The following is a 13,949-nucleotide window of genomic DNA, read 5'->3' on the forward strand; positions in this document are numbered from 1 at the left end:
CATGCCCAGTGTGAACAATGTATCCATGTGACCTGTGTTTACAGGACTGTTAGTGTAGACAGGGATTAGCTCTGACACTGTGCTAAACGGCTCGTCTGGACAGCGATCATTATAGTGTTTGGAATAAAACAATGTTCTCTTTCTAGCAGGTGTCGTCTGTTCAGCAAAACCGGATTAACCTTTTCCTTCCTGAGATCAAAGAACTCCATTGTTGTCCACAAAGTCTTTAAATGTGTCAGTGAAACGTACTGTTTCAGTAAGTGGCGTGTTCTTTCATCCCCATGAAGACAGGGTAGTTTATTTTGAGTTAAACACACAGACACCATCCTCCTGGTGCTGTAAATAATCGCTAAAGCACCAAAGGTGTGCTAATCCACGGCTAAAGATAGTCCCTTATAAATGCTGTTCACTCCTGTGTTTGTATCTGTGTTCAGGGATGAACTTTTTCTGTGAAGCAAAAGGAGAGGACAAAATATTTCTAAGCTTTCACACAGCTAGGCCTGTCACGATAATCAATAAAACGATTAACAACGTCCTCGGTAAGTTTGCCAGCCTCGATAAACTGACACGTGCATGCATGTTTGTGTTCCTCCTCTCTTTTCACCAAAGATGCTGAATGAGAAGATGGCTCACTACGTCTATCTTTCCTAACATCAGGGTGCATAGGTTCTTTAGCAGATTTGTAGTGGAGTGAGCATCTGTCAAAAATGCGATCTTTGGGGTGAAGACGGGGCTGCTCGCGCGTACACACGGAGAGAGCTGAAGCGAGGGTCCTGAGGGGTAAGGAGGAAACACACGCTAATATGAGTGATGACACGAAAGATAAGGTTCATAAGCCGCCTGCCACAGTCCCAGTGTAGGAATATTTTGTTTTTCATCAGAATGAACAAAGTGTGAGCTCATGAACACCAGCTAGCTGATATGTCGCATTTGTTTGAAAATAGTGGCGACGAAGAAGAAGGGGAGGTGCTGCAGAGCTTGTTCTTTGACAATCCATTCTCTTGACAGACAGTACGGATTGACTGGGAAAAAGTACATGTTAAAAACAATTCAGGAACTGTATAAACTCTCTTTTATTTAGGCTGTAGTTTTTTTTTGTTCTTGTTTTGTTTTGTTTTTGTTTTTTTGGGGGGGGAGGTTTCATTTATTCTTTAGAGACAGGGTCTATGTTTTATTGTTTTTGATTAGTATTAATTATTTTCATTGACATGTATTTTTTTCTAAAAGAGAGTCCATTTCATTTTCATTGTATTTTTTTTCTCTTTCTTGTTTGTTAAATTTATTATATTTTTGTTTAATTTATTTTATTTGATAGATCCTGACCTTTTAATTACAGTTAAATACTCTTAAGAAATTAAAGTTTCTTGCTTTTGATATGGTGTACTCACTTTATTATCCCATTTATCATAATTACATCAATGAAAAAATGTTTTTAAAAAAATCAAAATAATATTGACAATAATATCGTTTATCGGCGATGGTATTTTGGAAAATTGTCGTCTAGCAAAATTTGTTATCGTGACAGGCCTACACACAGCTAAGTTGTTCAAAAGGAAGCACATGTCACCAGTGGGAGCATTTATCATAGACTTGCAAGTCATCTCATACTCACTGTGTTAGCGTGAGAGGAGTTTACATCACTCTAGTTGCTTATTTAGTTTGGAGTGCTGGTAAACTCAGCTATTTTCAAACTTGGTTAAAAAGGATGTGATGGTGTCAAAGTGTCGCAAAAAGTTTCTGAATGCACCAACATGTGCAGAACAGTTGCTGCCATGCAACTGTTGGGGGCTAGTGCTATCATGCTACAGAGGCTCAAGTTGTTATTTAACATCCACAAACAGCTGCTTAATAGATCACTACGAGGCCACTAGATTCCTTTGACAATCAGTAATTAAGCTGAAGTACATCTACCACTGCCTTCAATGATTCATCTGTCGAGGTACAAATCTTTCAATAGAAAAATGCTCTAAGCGGGCGTACTTTGATCTCGCACATTTCCCCCCCAGGGATTACACTGCAGACATAAACAATTTGGTCTATGCATGCTAAATCAATCTACTGGAAAACCTTTTTGTAGATTTTAGGCAATAAAAAAACAGAAATAACTACAGAGAGGACCCAGGTTTAAAAATACCAGAACAACCTTTGAGTTCTTCAGCCAACCATTAAATTCTCTAATTCTTTCAGTATCCTGCACAACTGCTGGGCCAAATTCTCTTCCCTTTAACAATAAGGTCTGCTCATAAATTAAACAGGCAGTTTTAGTCTGTTTGCACCTTATTTTCTTATTTGTACAGGCAGAAAATGTAATGAATGTCTCAGGGAGGAGTGCTTTTCAGCTGTCTAAATGTGCCCGTCTGTAACATAAAAAAACAGTAAGAGGAGCCACAAGAATTTGAGCCAAGGTAACTGAGAAAGAACTCTGAGCTGAGAAAAACACAAAAACATGAGACCATCTTCTGCTCTTGGTAGTGGATGCCTCAGAGCTTGACCACTTCCTCCTGTGATTCCTCCCCTTGACTTTGCTCAGTGCTTCAAGATTCAAGAATTAAATGTAGTGTTAAATTGCGTAGCATTACAATAAGATAGCATGATAATATGGTGTCATAAAATCAATACCTGGAATTTATTTCTTGATTATTTTAACATACCCGGTCTAGATAAGAAAAAGAACAATAGAAGAGTCATTAAAGGAAATGGCTAATACCAAAGTTTGGATACTGCAGGAGTCAAAAGTCGTATAACGCCCAGAGATTAACCTGCTCTGCCCTCCAGCTGCTGCAGCCAGAGGGCTTCACCACTCCCCTTTCTTCTTTCTCTCTTCTCTTGGTCCCTTCCTTCATACCAGAGTCACTCCTCCTGGCAAAACCTGTTTGATTCTCTGGTCCACCCAAAACAGTTTACCTGCAGCACAGAGAGGAGTGACTCTTGCAGAAGGGGGAGGGTAAAGAACAGAGAGTCCTGCTTAAACAGGACGACCCGGGCTGGGTTAATCCTCACTTCATCTCATCGGGAGATAGAGCAAATATGAACACAGCAAATATGCATGTGTTTAAAGATGCTTAGAGGCAAATCAGCCCAGGAACACTGACTGTTTACTGTCAGACTGCAACACACAGACTCTAACCTGATCTAGAATTACTATCTTAGTGAAGCACAACATATCTTTCTGTCTCATTTGTACCGGTTTGACGGGAAGAAAACCACAAAATCCTTTGTGATTTGGTTCCTCACTTTGTACTAAAATGTAAGGAACAATATTTCTAAGGCAGACAAGGAATCGGATGTCAAGACTGTCCTCTAACACAAGCATGCTTGAAATAAAGGCCTGATCCCTTTGGTTTAAATTTTAGGATTTACGGTAATTTCGTTTTTTCGCAGTGTGTAAGAGAAATGTAAGTGTCTCTAGAGAAGATGGTTAAGATAAGAGAGGATATAATCCTCTGATAACAACGGCATTCAATGGATATAATCCTATTTTCAAGCCCTCAAGTGGGGATTGTCAAAAGTCGTGACAACGAGAAAATGCTCCCCTGATCCTTTCTCCTTGCGTACATGCACAAAACACACACACATTAATCCTTCTTCCACTCATATTTAGGAAGATATCCACAGATTGAACAAGCGCTCAGGATCACCACAGTCTCACCAAAAAATGTGTTTTGTTTCTTTTTTTTTTGCGATATTTTGAAATTATAGCTCAGGGTGACACGTGAGGAAGACATCAGAAACTGAGAGATCTTCAGACAAAACCATCTGGATCCAACAGCGAGGTGATGAATGAAAGAGAAAACAAACAGAAGCCAGTCCCTGCGTTCACTGACTGGTAATCAGCTGAGCTCAGTCTGGATGCTGGTGGTACAAAGCCCTCGTCCTAATCCCACTAATCTGGATGGCACTAACTCTGTCACTAGGTCATGAGCAGCACAATCACAGATATCCTCCTCTCCATTTTCACATAGAAAGATTATAGCTGTGATTTCATTTTATGCGTGTTTTTGTCTTTTTCTACTTTTGCTGATTTAGGTCATGGCCAGAGTAACTGAAAATCTATCAAAATATGTGGAACACAACCTGACAAATATTTGCACTCATTAGGATTGGCTCTGATACTTTTTGTGCATACCATTCAAAGCCTTGGGAAATATGCAGTTCACTTCCAAATTAGGCTTTACTTTTCATCTCTGGTAAACACAAGATATTTTCCTTACTAATGAATAAAAAGTGAAATAAAGAGTCGATATGTCTTACCAGGTTCCAGCTTGATGATCTTCACTGCAGCGAGCTCCCCGTTTTTTATGTTTCGAGCCTGAAAGACACAACAGAACAACTGTCAGCAAGGTTCATCACGGGTTTAATCGTGACATGTGATCTGACTGTTCATGAGAAATCTGTTGGATCATTTCATACTGGTGGAAAAGAGGTGATGCCACATTAACAGTGTGTCTGACGTACTTCTTTAATCTGGCTAATGATGTGTTGAGTCTGGCAGCCCCTTTGGATAAAAGCTGTGGTGTTTTCCAGGATTAAGACTGCATTTCCCATGAGCACCATCACCCACCATGGAATGGATGATGTGTCTCCTTTGGACTCTACTTTTCTTGGTTCAGACAACTTTTAGAAGAAGTGATGAGGTAATGTGTTGATTTACAGATACGTCCACGTCTTAATCGGGACATACTAAGTCTAAAGTGTTGTATTTGGTTTTAACCTTAACTTCAAGCCAACATTTTCATTGATTTCGGCACCTAATATTATTCATATGCATCCAAACCTGGTTAACTGAGGCTAGATACACAAACCATATTTAACAGCTCTACGCCCATGACATCGTTAATCTTTTAGTGTAAAGTGTGACCCCATTAACTGGTGACTGTCAACCATCAAACACTGTGCCTTAATGCCAAACGGTCCAATCAGTATAGTCACTCTTCTCTTCATAACAGTTGCTCTGGCATGGTCATGATCATGTCTGAATTCAGCGGAAGCTAAGTCCATCATGGCTAATTGTTACTGAGAAGTGACCACAGAACAACTAGATGTTTTACATCTTTAATCATGACTTTCAAAAGGGCTAACTCTTCCAACGTTGCTTGAAAATGGTTGTACTACTTTAAGATGACGTAGGTTGTAAATAGGGATGCACCGATATCAATCCTGACCTTGGGTATTGGTGTATCGGTGCCCCTCAAAGCTGGATCGGTAACGGTTGGAAGGGGCTGATCCATGGTGCCAATCCAGGCAAACAGCTCTATGCCTTTTTTTTAACCAGTACTCTGGGCTACTTGAAATGAAATGTCACCTCTGATGCACTTTATTCGTTTTTGGCTGCATTACCAGTCTACAGGGTATAAATGTATAACATTGAATTAGGGATAAGTATCTTTCATATTTGAAATGATACTGTACCGATGCCTGGTACCTAGCAACCAGTATTGGTACTCAATGGTACCAATTTTCTCTACTTTTCTGTGTTTATGTGGTAATAATTATTCTTCTGTTTGACAACAAAATCTCAAAGTTTTTGGATTTAACATATTCATTCAAAAAATAGGCAAAAATAGATTCTTTTTTCAAATTCAAATTCTTGATTTCCGTCTTTGTTTATGAACTGGATAGGCAAAAAGCTACCACTTTTTCCCAGCAGAGGATGAAATGTTTCTCTCTGACTCACGTAATGTGCATTTTATGGGAAAATATGGCTCCTGATATAGTCTGTTGACATTATCATCATCATTTAACTTTTTCACATGGTCTGGTGTTGAAAATGCAAACTAAAAATTGCAAAAACCGTAAATATCGAACGACCGCAATTTAAATCTAATCAGCATGCCAAAAATCTTAATTGAGTGGAATCACTAGAATAGCATATCGTCCCAGCTCTAGTTGGTACCTTTAAAAGTACCTTAACTGCTACCTATCCCTATATCGAATAGAACTTGTGTGCATCCTGAAGCTTTGTTTTGCTGGTAAACATTTAAATATTATATAGTTTCAATAATTGTTAACTTCAGTAATTCCATCTACTCATTTTTTGCCTTTTACTCAAAAAATTACCAGTCTTACCCCACAGTAGGCCATGCAGGTTAGAATTAAACACGGTGTTGGATTGGTATCCTTATCGGTCGATACCCAAAGCCCAGGTATTGATATAGGTATCGGTGTCAGAACCAGAAAAGTTTGAGTGGTGCATCCCTAGTTGTAAAAGGGTCTTTGGGAGTGAAACTTTTGCAATCAGTTTAAAAAGTCCTCATATTGACTTTAAAGTAGTTTCTGTGGGCTTGACGATCGCTGAAAAGGTGAATGTGGGTTATTACAGAGCACCAAAATCAAACCCATGGTCTGCTTTAACCAGCATCCAAAGTCCAGTCAGCAGGGAGAACTGGACTGCTCCCAGGTTTAGCCGTTAACCTTTAAACATCCAGCTTCAGATTCAGTCATGCCAAGGGTGGCATCACTTTCTCACTCTTGATGCGTTTTTTGTTTCTACGGTTTGTCACATCTATGGCTACATCCTTGTGGATTTTCTTTCCCTGTCATTTGTGAACTTTCTATTTTAAAGTAGGCTGTGTTGACTTCCAAATCCAGGTCAAGACGGGATGCTCCCTAATCCGTGGGAGTGAGGCGATGGGGCGAGCAGCTAAATCAACCGTAAACCATAAAACCCTGCAGCATGGCCACCTCTCAGCACAGGGAATGTGCTGCTGATTTAAACACACACACCACACACACACACACACAGTGTAGAACACAAAGCTTTAACTTGTTCTGCCAAAGTGAAGCTGATACCACATGTGCACAAACACGAAACAGAGAAGTGGTTTATGAAAAGTGTTAGCAAGGGAAAGATGTTTGTATGTTGTGCTACTGTACATTTCTTCAGCGCTCATCTGTGGGAATCAAAGAAATACTCAACAACTTCCTTACGACCTGTGTCTAAAGCAAACCTAAGAGCTTCAACCACAAAGGGGAAGTTCTAAAGTGATACAGCAAACGAAAGATGCAGCTTTAACAACCTGAAGCCAGTCTGAGGGAGGGCGCAGTCTGGAGAGTGACTGACCTCTAAAGAAACAAGAGCTGACCCAAGATCAATCACTGTGTCAGACTGAGGGGAAACCAGGTGTGCCGGATGTCTGCAGAGATCCAGGGTTCAGCTATGTGAAGTCAGACTGTACACACTAACAGCTAGAAGACTGACTTCAATGTCTTTGTTTTTTCTTACAGACTACAGACTCTTGAGACATTCGCAAGATGCAACAAATCATCCAAACTCTCACCCCAAACAGGACGTGTCCCAGGAGGGAGAATTTGTGACTAATGGGTTAAAAAGAATTCTTAGTTCCTTCTCTTCCATGTAGCTTTACTATTTCTGCTCTCAGAGCAAGAACTCTCCTTCATCTGAGCTAACACTGCACCTAGCTGACACTACCAACTTTAAAAACCTAGGATACAATTTGAAAGATTGTCATCATTACTTTCAGAAATGAAAGCATGTGTATGATTAGGAACGTTGTCATAAAACATATAAGCCTCCTGATGACGCCGCTGCCCTCATTCTGCTCCCAAGCTAACACTGGCTCTGTTGTACACGAGGATCCATGGGAGTGTCCTGGGGTTTCGGGTTTAAAGAGGTTATAAGTTCTCTCACCGGTTCATTTACCGACAGTCCCTGCTGGACTTCCTCTAAGTTATGATTCCTAACCTTCCCTCATGGAAAAACTCACAAAACAAAGCTTGCAGGCCTGAGTGCAAGAGTATTCCACGTATTCACTGGCAGAGCTTTTTGGAAATTTCTTGACTGGAACAACAGCTTGTTGCAGAAAAAAGTTCCTGAGATGTCGATAAATTATGACTACTGCAGAGTATTAATCTTAATGATTAAAAAATGACCAAAGGGCCACAAGTTTTCTCTGACATATTTATTAACTGTGAAAGTAACAAATGAATGCTCCCCTTCAAATCTCACCTGTCCCTCAATTGTATCTTGATGCCAGATGATAAGTGGTCAGTTTTCTGCAGTGTAACATGTGTAAACTTCAAAGACTGTATAAAACATGGACGTAGTCTCGCCGACGTCACCCATCTGTTTCTGAAACGGAAATTGAAGCACATTGGCTATAGTGGCCATATTGGTGGTGGCAAGGGCTTCACCTCCAGCCATAGGGCGCCGGCCGTCACGTGACCCTCAGCTGTGCCTCTTATTGGGGGAGCTCGCGATCTTAATATCATCTGAACAGCCGCGTTAGAAAAAAATTCACCCCCCGTACAGTGAGAGCCGGTAGTAAAATTAGCAACTCAGACAGGAGATGTTTTTTGAACCAGGCTCTAAAAAGGTTAATTTCTGCTTTGAAAACGGCTTTTTTTTGGCTTAGTGTGTATGTACTTCCGCTACTTCCGGAGCCAGCCTCAAGTGGACACTCGAGAAACAGCAGATTTTAGCACTTCAGCACTGTCTCATATTCTTAGAACGGAGGTTGCCGCTTGGTAAACTTCAGAAACTCTGCTTCTTCTCAAGGAGAATGTTCTCCATTAGGGAGTGATATGGAGAAAAAACTTCAGGATTTTTTTAGGCAGGATCAGGATCAGGGGTGGGTATTAAAAAGGGATGGGTACCTTTCACATTTGAAATGATACAGTACCGATGCCTGGTACTTGGCAATCCCCCTCACAGTCACAAGGACGCATTTACCTAAACCTAAACATGGTACCTAAACATGGCAACTTTGATTTTATGTGAATCGGTACCCTGTCGGTACCGACCAAATTTTGTCTGTAGTACCAAGAACCGATTCACATAAAATGGAACGGTACTTTGTTTTGGTAACTCAACACTTCCCTATGACTTTGAGGGAGTGGACGAGTAGGCAATTTTCCGTGCTGGTCATGAACACAGCATTGCAAGTTTGTATATTGAGAATAAATATGTTAAATTGAAAACCTTAGAGATTTTATAATTAAACAAATTAATATTTATGACCATATCAACACACGCAAAAGTACCCAAAATTGGTAGCCACTGAGTACCGATACCGATTGACTGTACCAGGGCATTGGTATAGTATTGTTTCAAATTTGACAGTTACCCATCAAGACTTTTTTTTCACATTCAAACTATTTTGACCTGTAAACAACATCTTAAACCCCAGATATTTCTTACCCTGCATTCTGAACTGTTTTTCTGCTCTGATTGTTGGTCTTTTCTGCACTTTTTCATAGCTTTAATCCAATCATGTGTTCTCTAATGTGTTTTTTGAACTCTGGATGTTCATGAAGCACATTTCCACATCGTGATAAATACATTAATTCTAAGACGTCAGCTGTAAGAGGTGTTGAGTTTCTTCAGCATGTACAGAGCTTTGACTTAATACAAGTAGTCTGTGCACTGTGCAAATGTATTTTAGTGTGATGTTACGAGACATAAGCAATATAAAGTAAGACCCTTTCTGAAGTTACAAGGTAAATAACTTCACCTAGCCATTTGATGAAATGACTGTAAATGTGATAAAGGAGGAAATGAGCAGTTACAGTGAGTCTTAAATCAATGTTTTTGTGAGGAATGCTGTGCCCGTTAAACATTAACTCAGCTCACCAGGCTGAGGAAGAGGAGGACTTTTCTAAACCTGAGGTGTTTCCGCTGTCAGTGCGGCCCTGAACACACCCACGGAGAGACGCATGTTTAGACAGGGGCCTGATCATATTTCAGCCGTGCTGCAGCGCTCGGCCCTGCGAGCTGTGGGAGAATACCAGGCGCAGCATTCCACCGGTGGCCTGTCTGAGGGTGGAGGGGAGGGGGTGCTGGCCACAGAGCCTTTGTATGGAGAGAGGGGCCGTGACACACTGCCTGAACTATCATACTCTGCATCAGATGGGTCGTCTGTTTTCACCATGATAGATGGATAAGCAAGAAAATTCTACTGCAGAAAACACCTCGTCAGAGCCCGCAGGCTGGGGGGAAAATCTGGGTGATTCATCTTGTTTTTCTGGACAGATTCTGTTTACATTTTCTTTTTTGTGATTTTTCTAGAATGTGACCAAACTTTGGTGCCACGTGGGAGCACTGAAACATCAGCCTCTCAAGGAAATAAAAAATATTCCCGCAACTTTTGTCCAAAAGACACCGCCGTAGTTTTCACACAACAACAAAAGGGGGTCTAGATTTTGGAAATCCTGAAACAAATCTTCAGCTGGTCACAAAACAGACTGAAGGTGTCAGGCTAAAAGATGAGCAGCATGATTCCTAAACAGTGCAGATGAATGTTTCATGCTAATGATTTGTGTGTGAGCTGCACGTCAGACTTTAGAGGAAAGAATAGGGATTAATCAGCAAAGACGAAGACTAACCTTTGATCCAAAAGCAACACAACTCACATCAGCTTTGAGCTATGATTTAAATCCTCATAAAGTGCTTGTTTAAATTTCCTTTGAGCGGCTTGGCACTTTTTCTGCTAGAGGACAAGAGGTTTATTCATTATTCACTTAATGACCAAGATGTCTGACCTCGTTCACCTCTCCACAGGTTGGTCTCTGTAATGCCCAACAATGATTGTAAATTGGACCCAAGTTTCATCAGAGTAATCCAGAACCACTGAGTGAGACTGGAAACGCCTCTTTAAAAGGGCTGTGAGGAGTTTGAAAGTGATCTTGAAAAAGTCTCTCTTCTATATATATGCCTGATTGTACCAAACTTTAAAATGAGATTATCAGCGCCAATATTGCTGGTTACAGGTTATTTCAAAATGCTACTTCTTAGCTTCCAGCTCAGGCTGACCAGGATCGGATCGATCTATGGCACGTCTAGATCTCTTAACAACACCATGCTGGCTGACGAAGTTTAGTAGTGAGAAGAGATAAAACACAAAGATCTGTGTTTTATCTCTGCGAAACACATAAGCATAACATAAGCCATAATTTTGTAGTGATGGTGGACACAGGAGCCAAACTATCAGACAGAAAAAGGACAGAAGAGCAGAAGAAAGCTAAAGAGGCCCGAGCTAAAGGCTAATTAGCCATTAGCTCAGCTTGTATCACTCTATAACACAGGGACTAAACTGTTTGTGATAATGTTCACTCCAACCCACATGCAGCAGTTATTCTGCAGTGGTCTGTTCAAACTTGAGAGTCTATCAATAAAATGAAGAGTGAGGTTACGTTAGCTCTGCTTGGTAGACGACTGGCAGGACATAGCTAGTCAGGATTTACTAACATTTCACATTACAGACATGTCTTAGAGCACCGGGCCAACTGCGCTAAATATAAACGGCTACTAAACTTCATACAAACTGACAGTGTTTACTTGTTGCCACGTTAGCCTACAGATACGTCAGAGCACTGTCTAACATATAGCCGGCTGCTACAACGTTTGCTTGATGTCACGTTTCAAACCATAGCGCTACGTAGCTGTACTGATAAGTCCCTGACCTCCGCGCATCATATCCAGTAAAAAGTTGTCATGAACAAAGAAAATTTGTTTCGATCTGGTCTCCATTTAATTCCATAACAAACACACGCCTCACTAAAAGTAATTTATGACTATATGCGGAGACTCCGGTCCACAAGGTGACGAGGGAGTGCAATAAAAACAGATCCTCCTCATAGCATCTTTAAATAGACATACTAGAACTACATGACCAATTCTTTTCTCCCCTCAGAGTTTGAATTCATTGATATAATGGTTGATAACAAGGACATGTGCATTTTGTGAAAAGACTAATTCAGATCAACTAATGCTCTTTTGAATTCTCAGGTGGTGATGTGTCTCTCACTGCAAAAATAACAAGTGATAAACTGGAGAATGGGAGAGAGCATTTAAACATCGTGTCACATGACACATGCAATGGATCATGGCTGAATGAAAGTTTCACAGAACAACTCTAAAACTTTGCTGTTGATGAACTGAAGGTTCTTTCCATAAATGTTACCGTGATAAAAGTCATGTTCCTCTATTGGAGAAAATTCGGTGAGCAGAGAGTGGGGGAAGACATTCATCAAATTGTTGAGGCCAGGAGCTGAACCAATGCCTGCTGCGACAAGGACTTTGAGGAAATATTGAGCTTTTTAGTCCACTACATTTATCCAATGCCTTGAAATATTTTACATAAGCAGATAACTTGAATGTCAATACAAAATAAAATCAAAACCATGTACTTTAATTGTAACCTAGTGGATTAAAACTGAATCTAAGAAAGCCTAATCTTACCTAGTGACAACACTTAAGTGAGTCAATACTTCATTGTATTTTTGCCGTAAGCCATATTAAGTGTCTCGTTTCCTGTGGTTGCTTTATTTTGATGCAGAATGCTGAACTTTAATAGGGTTGTTACATACGCTGTAGTTATTCTTCTTTTACTTTCGGAAAGTATATCATTACTTCTTCCACCACTCAAGAGAGGATGCAGAATTGGCCCCCCTTCAGAAGCTACTGTCAAATGTGTCAGCCACATGTTATCATAGCTGCTAAAACAAACAACACTCGGCCTTAAATTAGGATTGAAAAGTCATGTGATACGGGGCCAAGATATCTCCAGCTCTGGTGACAGGCTGTGGGAACCAGTACGCTTCACTGTACCTTGTACACGTCTCCGTATGTGCCACTTCCCACCCTCTGAATGAGCTCAAAGTCATGCTGGGGGTTTCTCCTCTGGATTTCTCCGCTTGGCCGGGGATAGATATCCATCGTGGCTGAAACCAATCGATCCTTTACATTTAGTTAGCGTGGTCAAATCCGGTGGTTGTGGGTGGGTGGTTTGATGTAGCAGAATATAAATTGATCACTTTTCACTCAGATGGTCTTTCTCCTGGCTCCATGTCCTGGGGGAGAGAAGTTAAAGGAGAGTGTGTTTAGAAAATGTTTACTGAACTTTGAGGAGTAGAAAACGTGACAAACATTTAATCTGTAACAACAGAGCGGACAAAAACCAATAACTATAGCTTTGGGGAGACTGAGGAGGTTTGTAAAATTTTACACGTTTCTCTAATTCCATCTCCACATAAGTAGAATAGAATAACTCCTGTCTGTTAATAACCATAACAGTCAGAAGACATACTTTTTAGAATCTGTAGTGTTTTTCCAGGATAAAGACACCATTTCCCATAAGCTCCAATTTCGTTAAGATGTGGCTCTTGCAAAGGCATGTGTTCATTAAAGCAGCAAATGAATGGAGAGCTGATCTTCTTTTCAACACTTAGTGGTGAGATTCCAGATAGTCTCAAAGTACCTCTAAACATGGATTTATTAAATATTTACCCAGTTATTCCAACATTTTCAGCATTAACCAGCATTTAGTTGCTGAAAACAAAGGCACATTTGACACTACCTTGTAATGTTTGAGGAACAACATCCCCACCCCCACAAGTTTTCTGCATCATGATACAGGAATTCTGCACTATTGAATAAATTACAAGACAATCATACACTTAAGTTTGCCAGGGTATCTGATAGTGTGATACTTAGCATAGCATTGCATAGATGAGTTGCATCCCTCCCCAGTCTCCCCTACTTTTAGTTCGCTGTCTCCGTTTCTCTTGAATCACCATTTATGTTGAAGTTACTTGAAGCTAAAACTATCAAACAGCAATAAGCTGAATGGCAGTACGTGTTCAGCACCTCAGCCTGTACACCCTAGTCCCACCAGCGAATAGTTATCGCCTGGTCTGACATTTGGTAGTTAGGGGGTTTAGCTCTCCTGGCAGGTCAACGAGCTAACAGCTAAAGCTAACTAGCAAAGCACAGCTCATAACTTCAGCCGTTCCTACCTTGTACACTGCGAACTGCGCGGAGGAGCAGGTCTTGCATTTTAAACCTTCTCTGTGGGCCGTTGAGCGTATGATGGCGTCGAATAATCGTCTAAAAGCCACAGGCGACTCTCCTTTGTTATCGAGGAAACTGTAGTAAACTTCAGTGGAGCTGCGGCTGCTCACTCAGTCTCCCTCAGAGAAACGCAGACGTACAG

General features: G+C 40.7%; 1 protein-coding gene across 6 annotated transcripts in view; it reads right to left on the reverse strand.

Annotated features, from left to right (window-relative positions):
* The window catches only part of map4k5 (mitogen-activated protein kinase kinase kinase kinase 5), a 37,789-nt gene extending 25,038 nt beyond the window's left edge, over nt 1-12,751 (reverse strand). For all 6 annotated transcript variants that reach the window (XM_074692666.1, XM_074692664.1, XM_074692663.1 and 3 more), the window contains exons 1-2: nt 12,566-12,751; nt 4,252-4,309 (exon numbers count right to left, since the gene is read on the reverse strand). In XM_074692666.1, coding sequence (XP_074548767.1) covers nt 4,252-4,309; nt 12,566-12,673 — 166 coding nt within the window. In that variant the 5' untranslated portion in view covers nt 12,674-12,751. The remainder of the gene's footprint in view (nt 1-4,251; nt 4,310-12,565) is intronic.
* Nucleotides 12,752-13,949: the final 1,198 nt, after the last annotated feature.

Source organism: Halichoeres trimaculatus, unplaced genomic scaffold, assembly GCF_033239565.1.
Source record: "Halichoeres trimaculatus isolate MK-OKI-2021-1 unplaced genomic scaffold, fHalTri1.1 fHalTri1_scaffold_17, whole genome shotgun sequence".
Classification (NCBI taxonomy): Eukaryota; Metazoa; Chordata; class Actinopteri; order Labriformes; family Labridae; genus Halichoeres; species Halichoeres trimaculatus.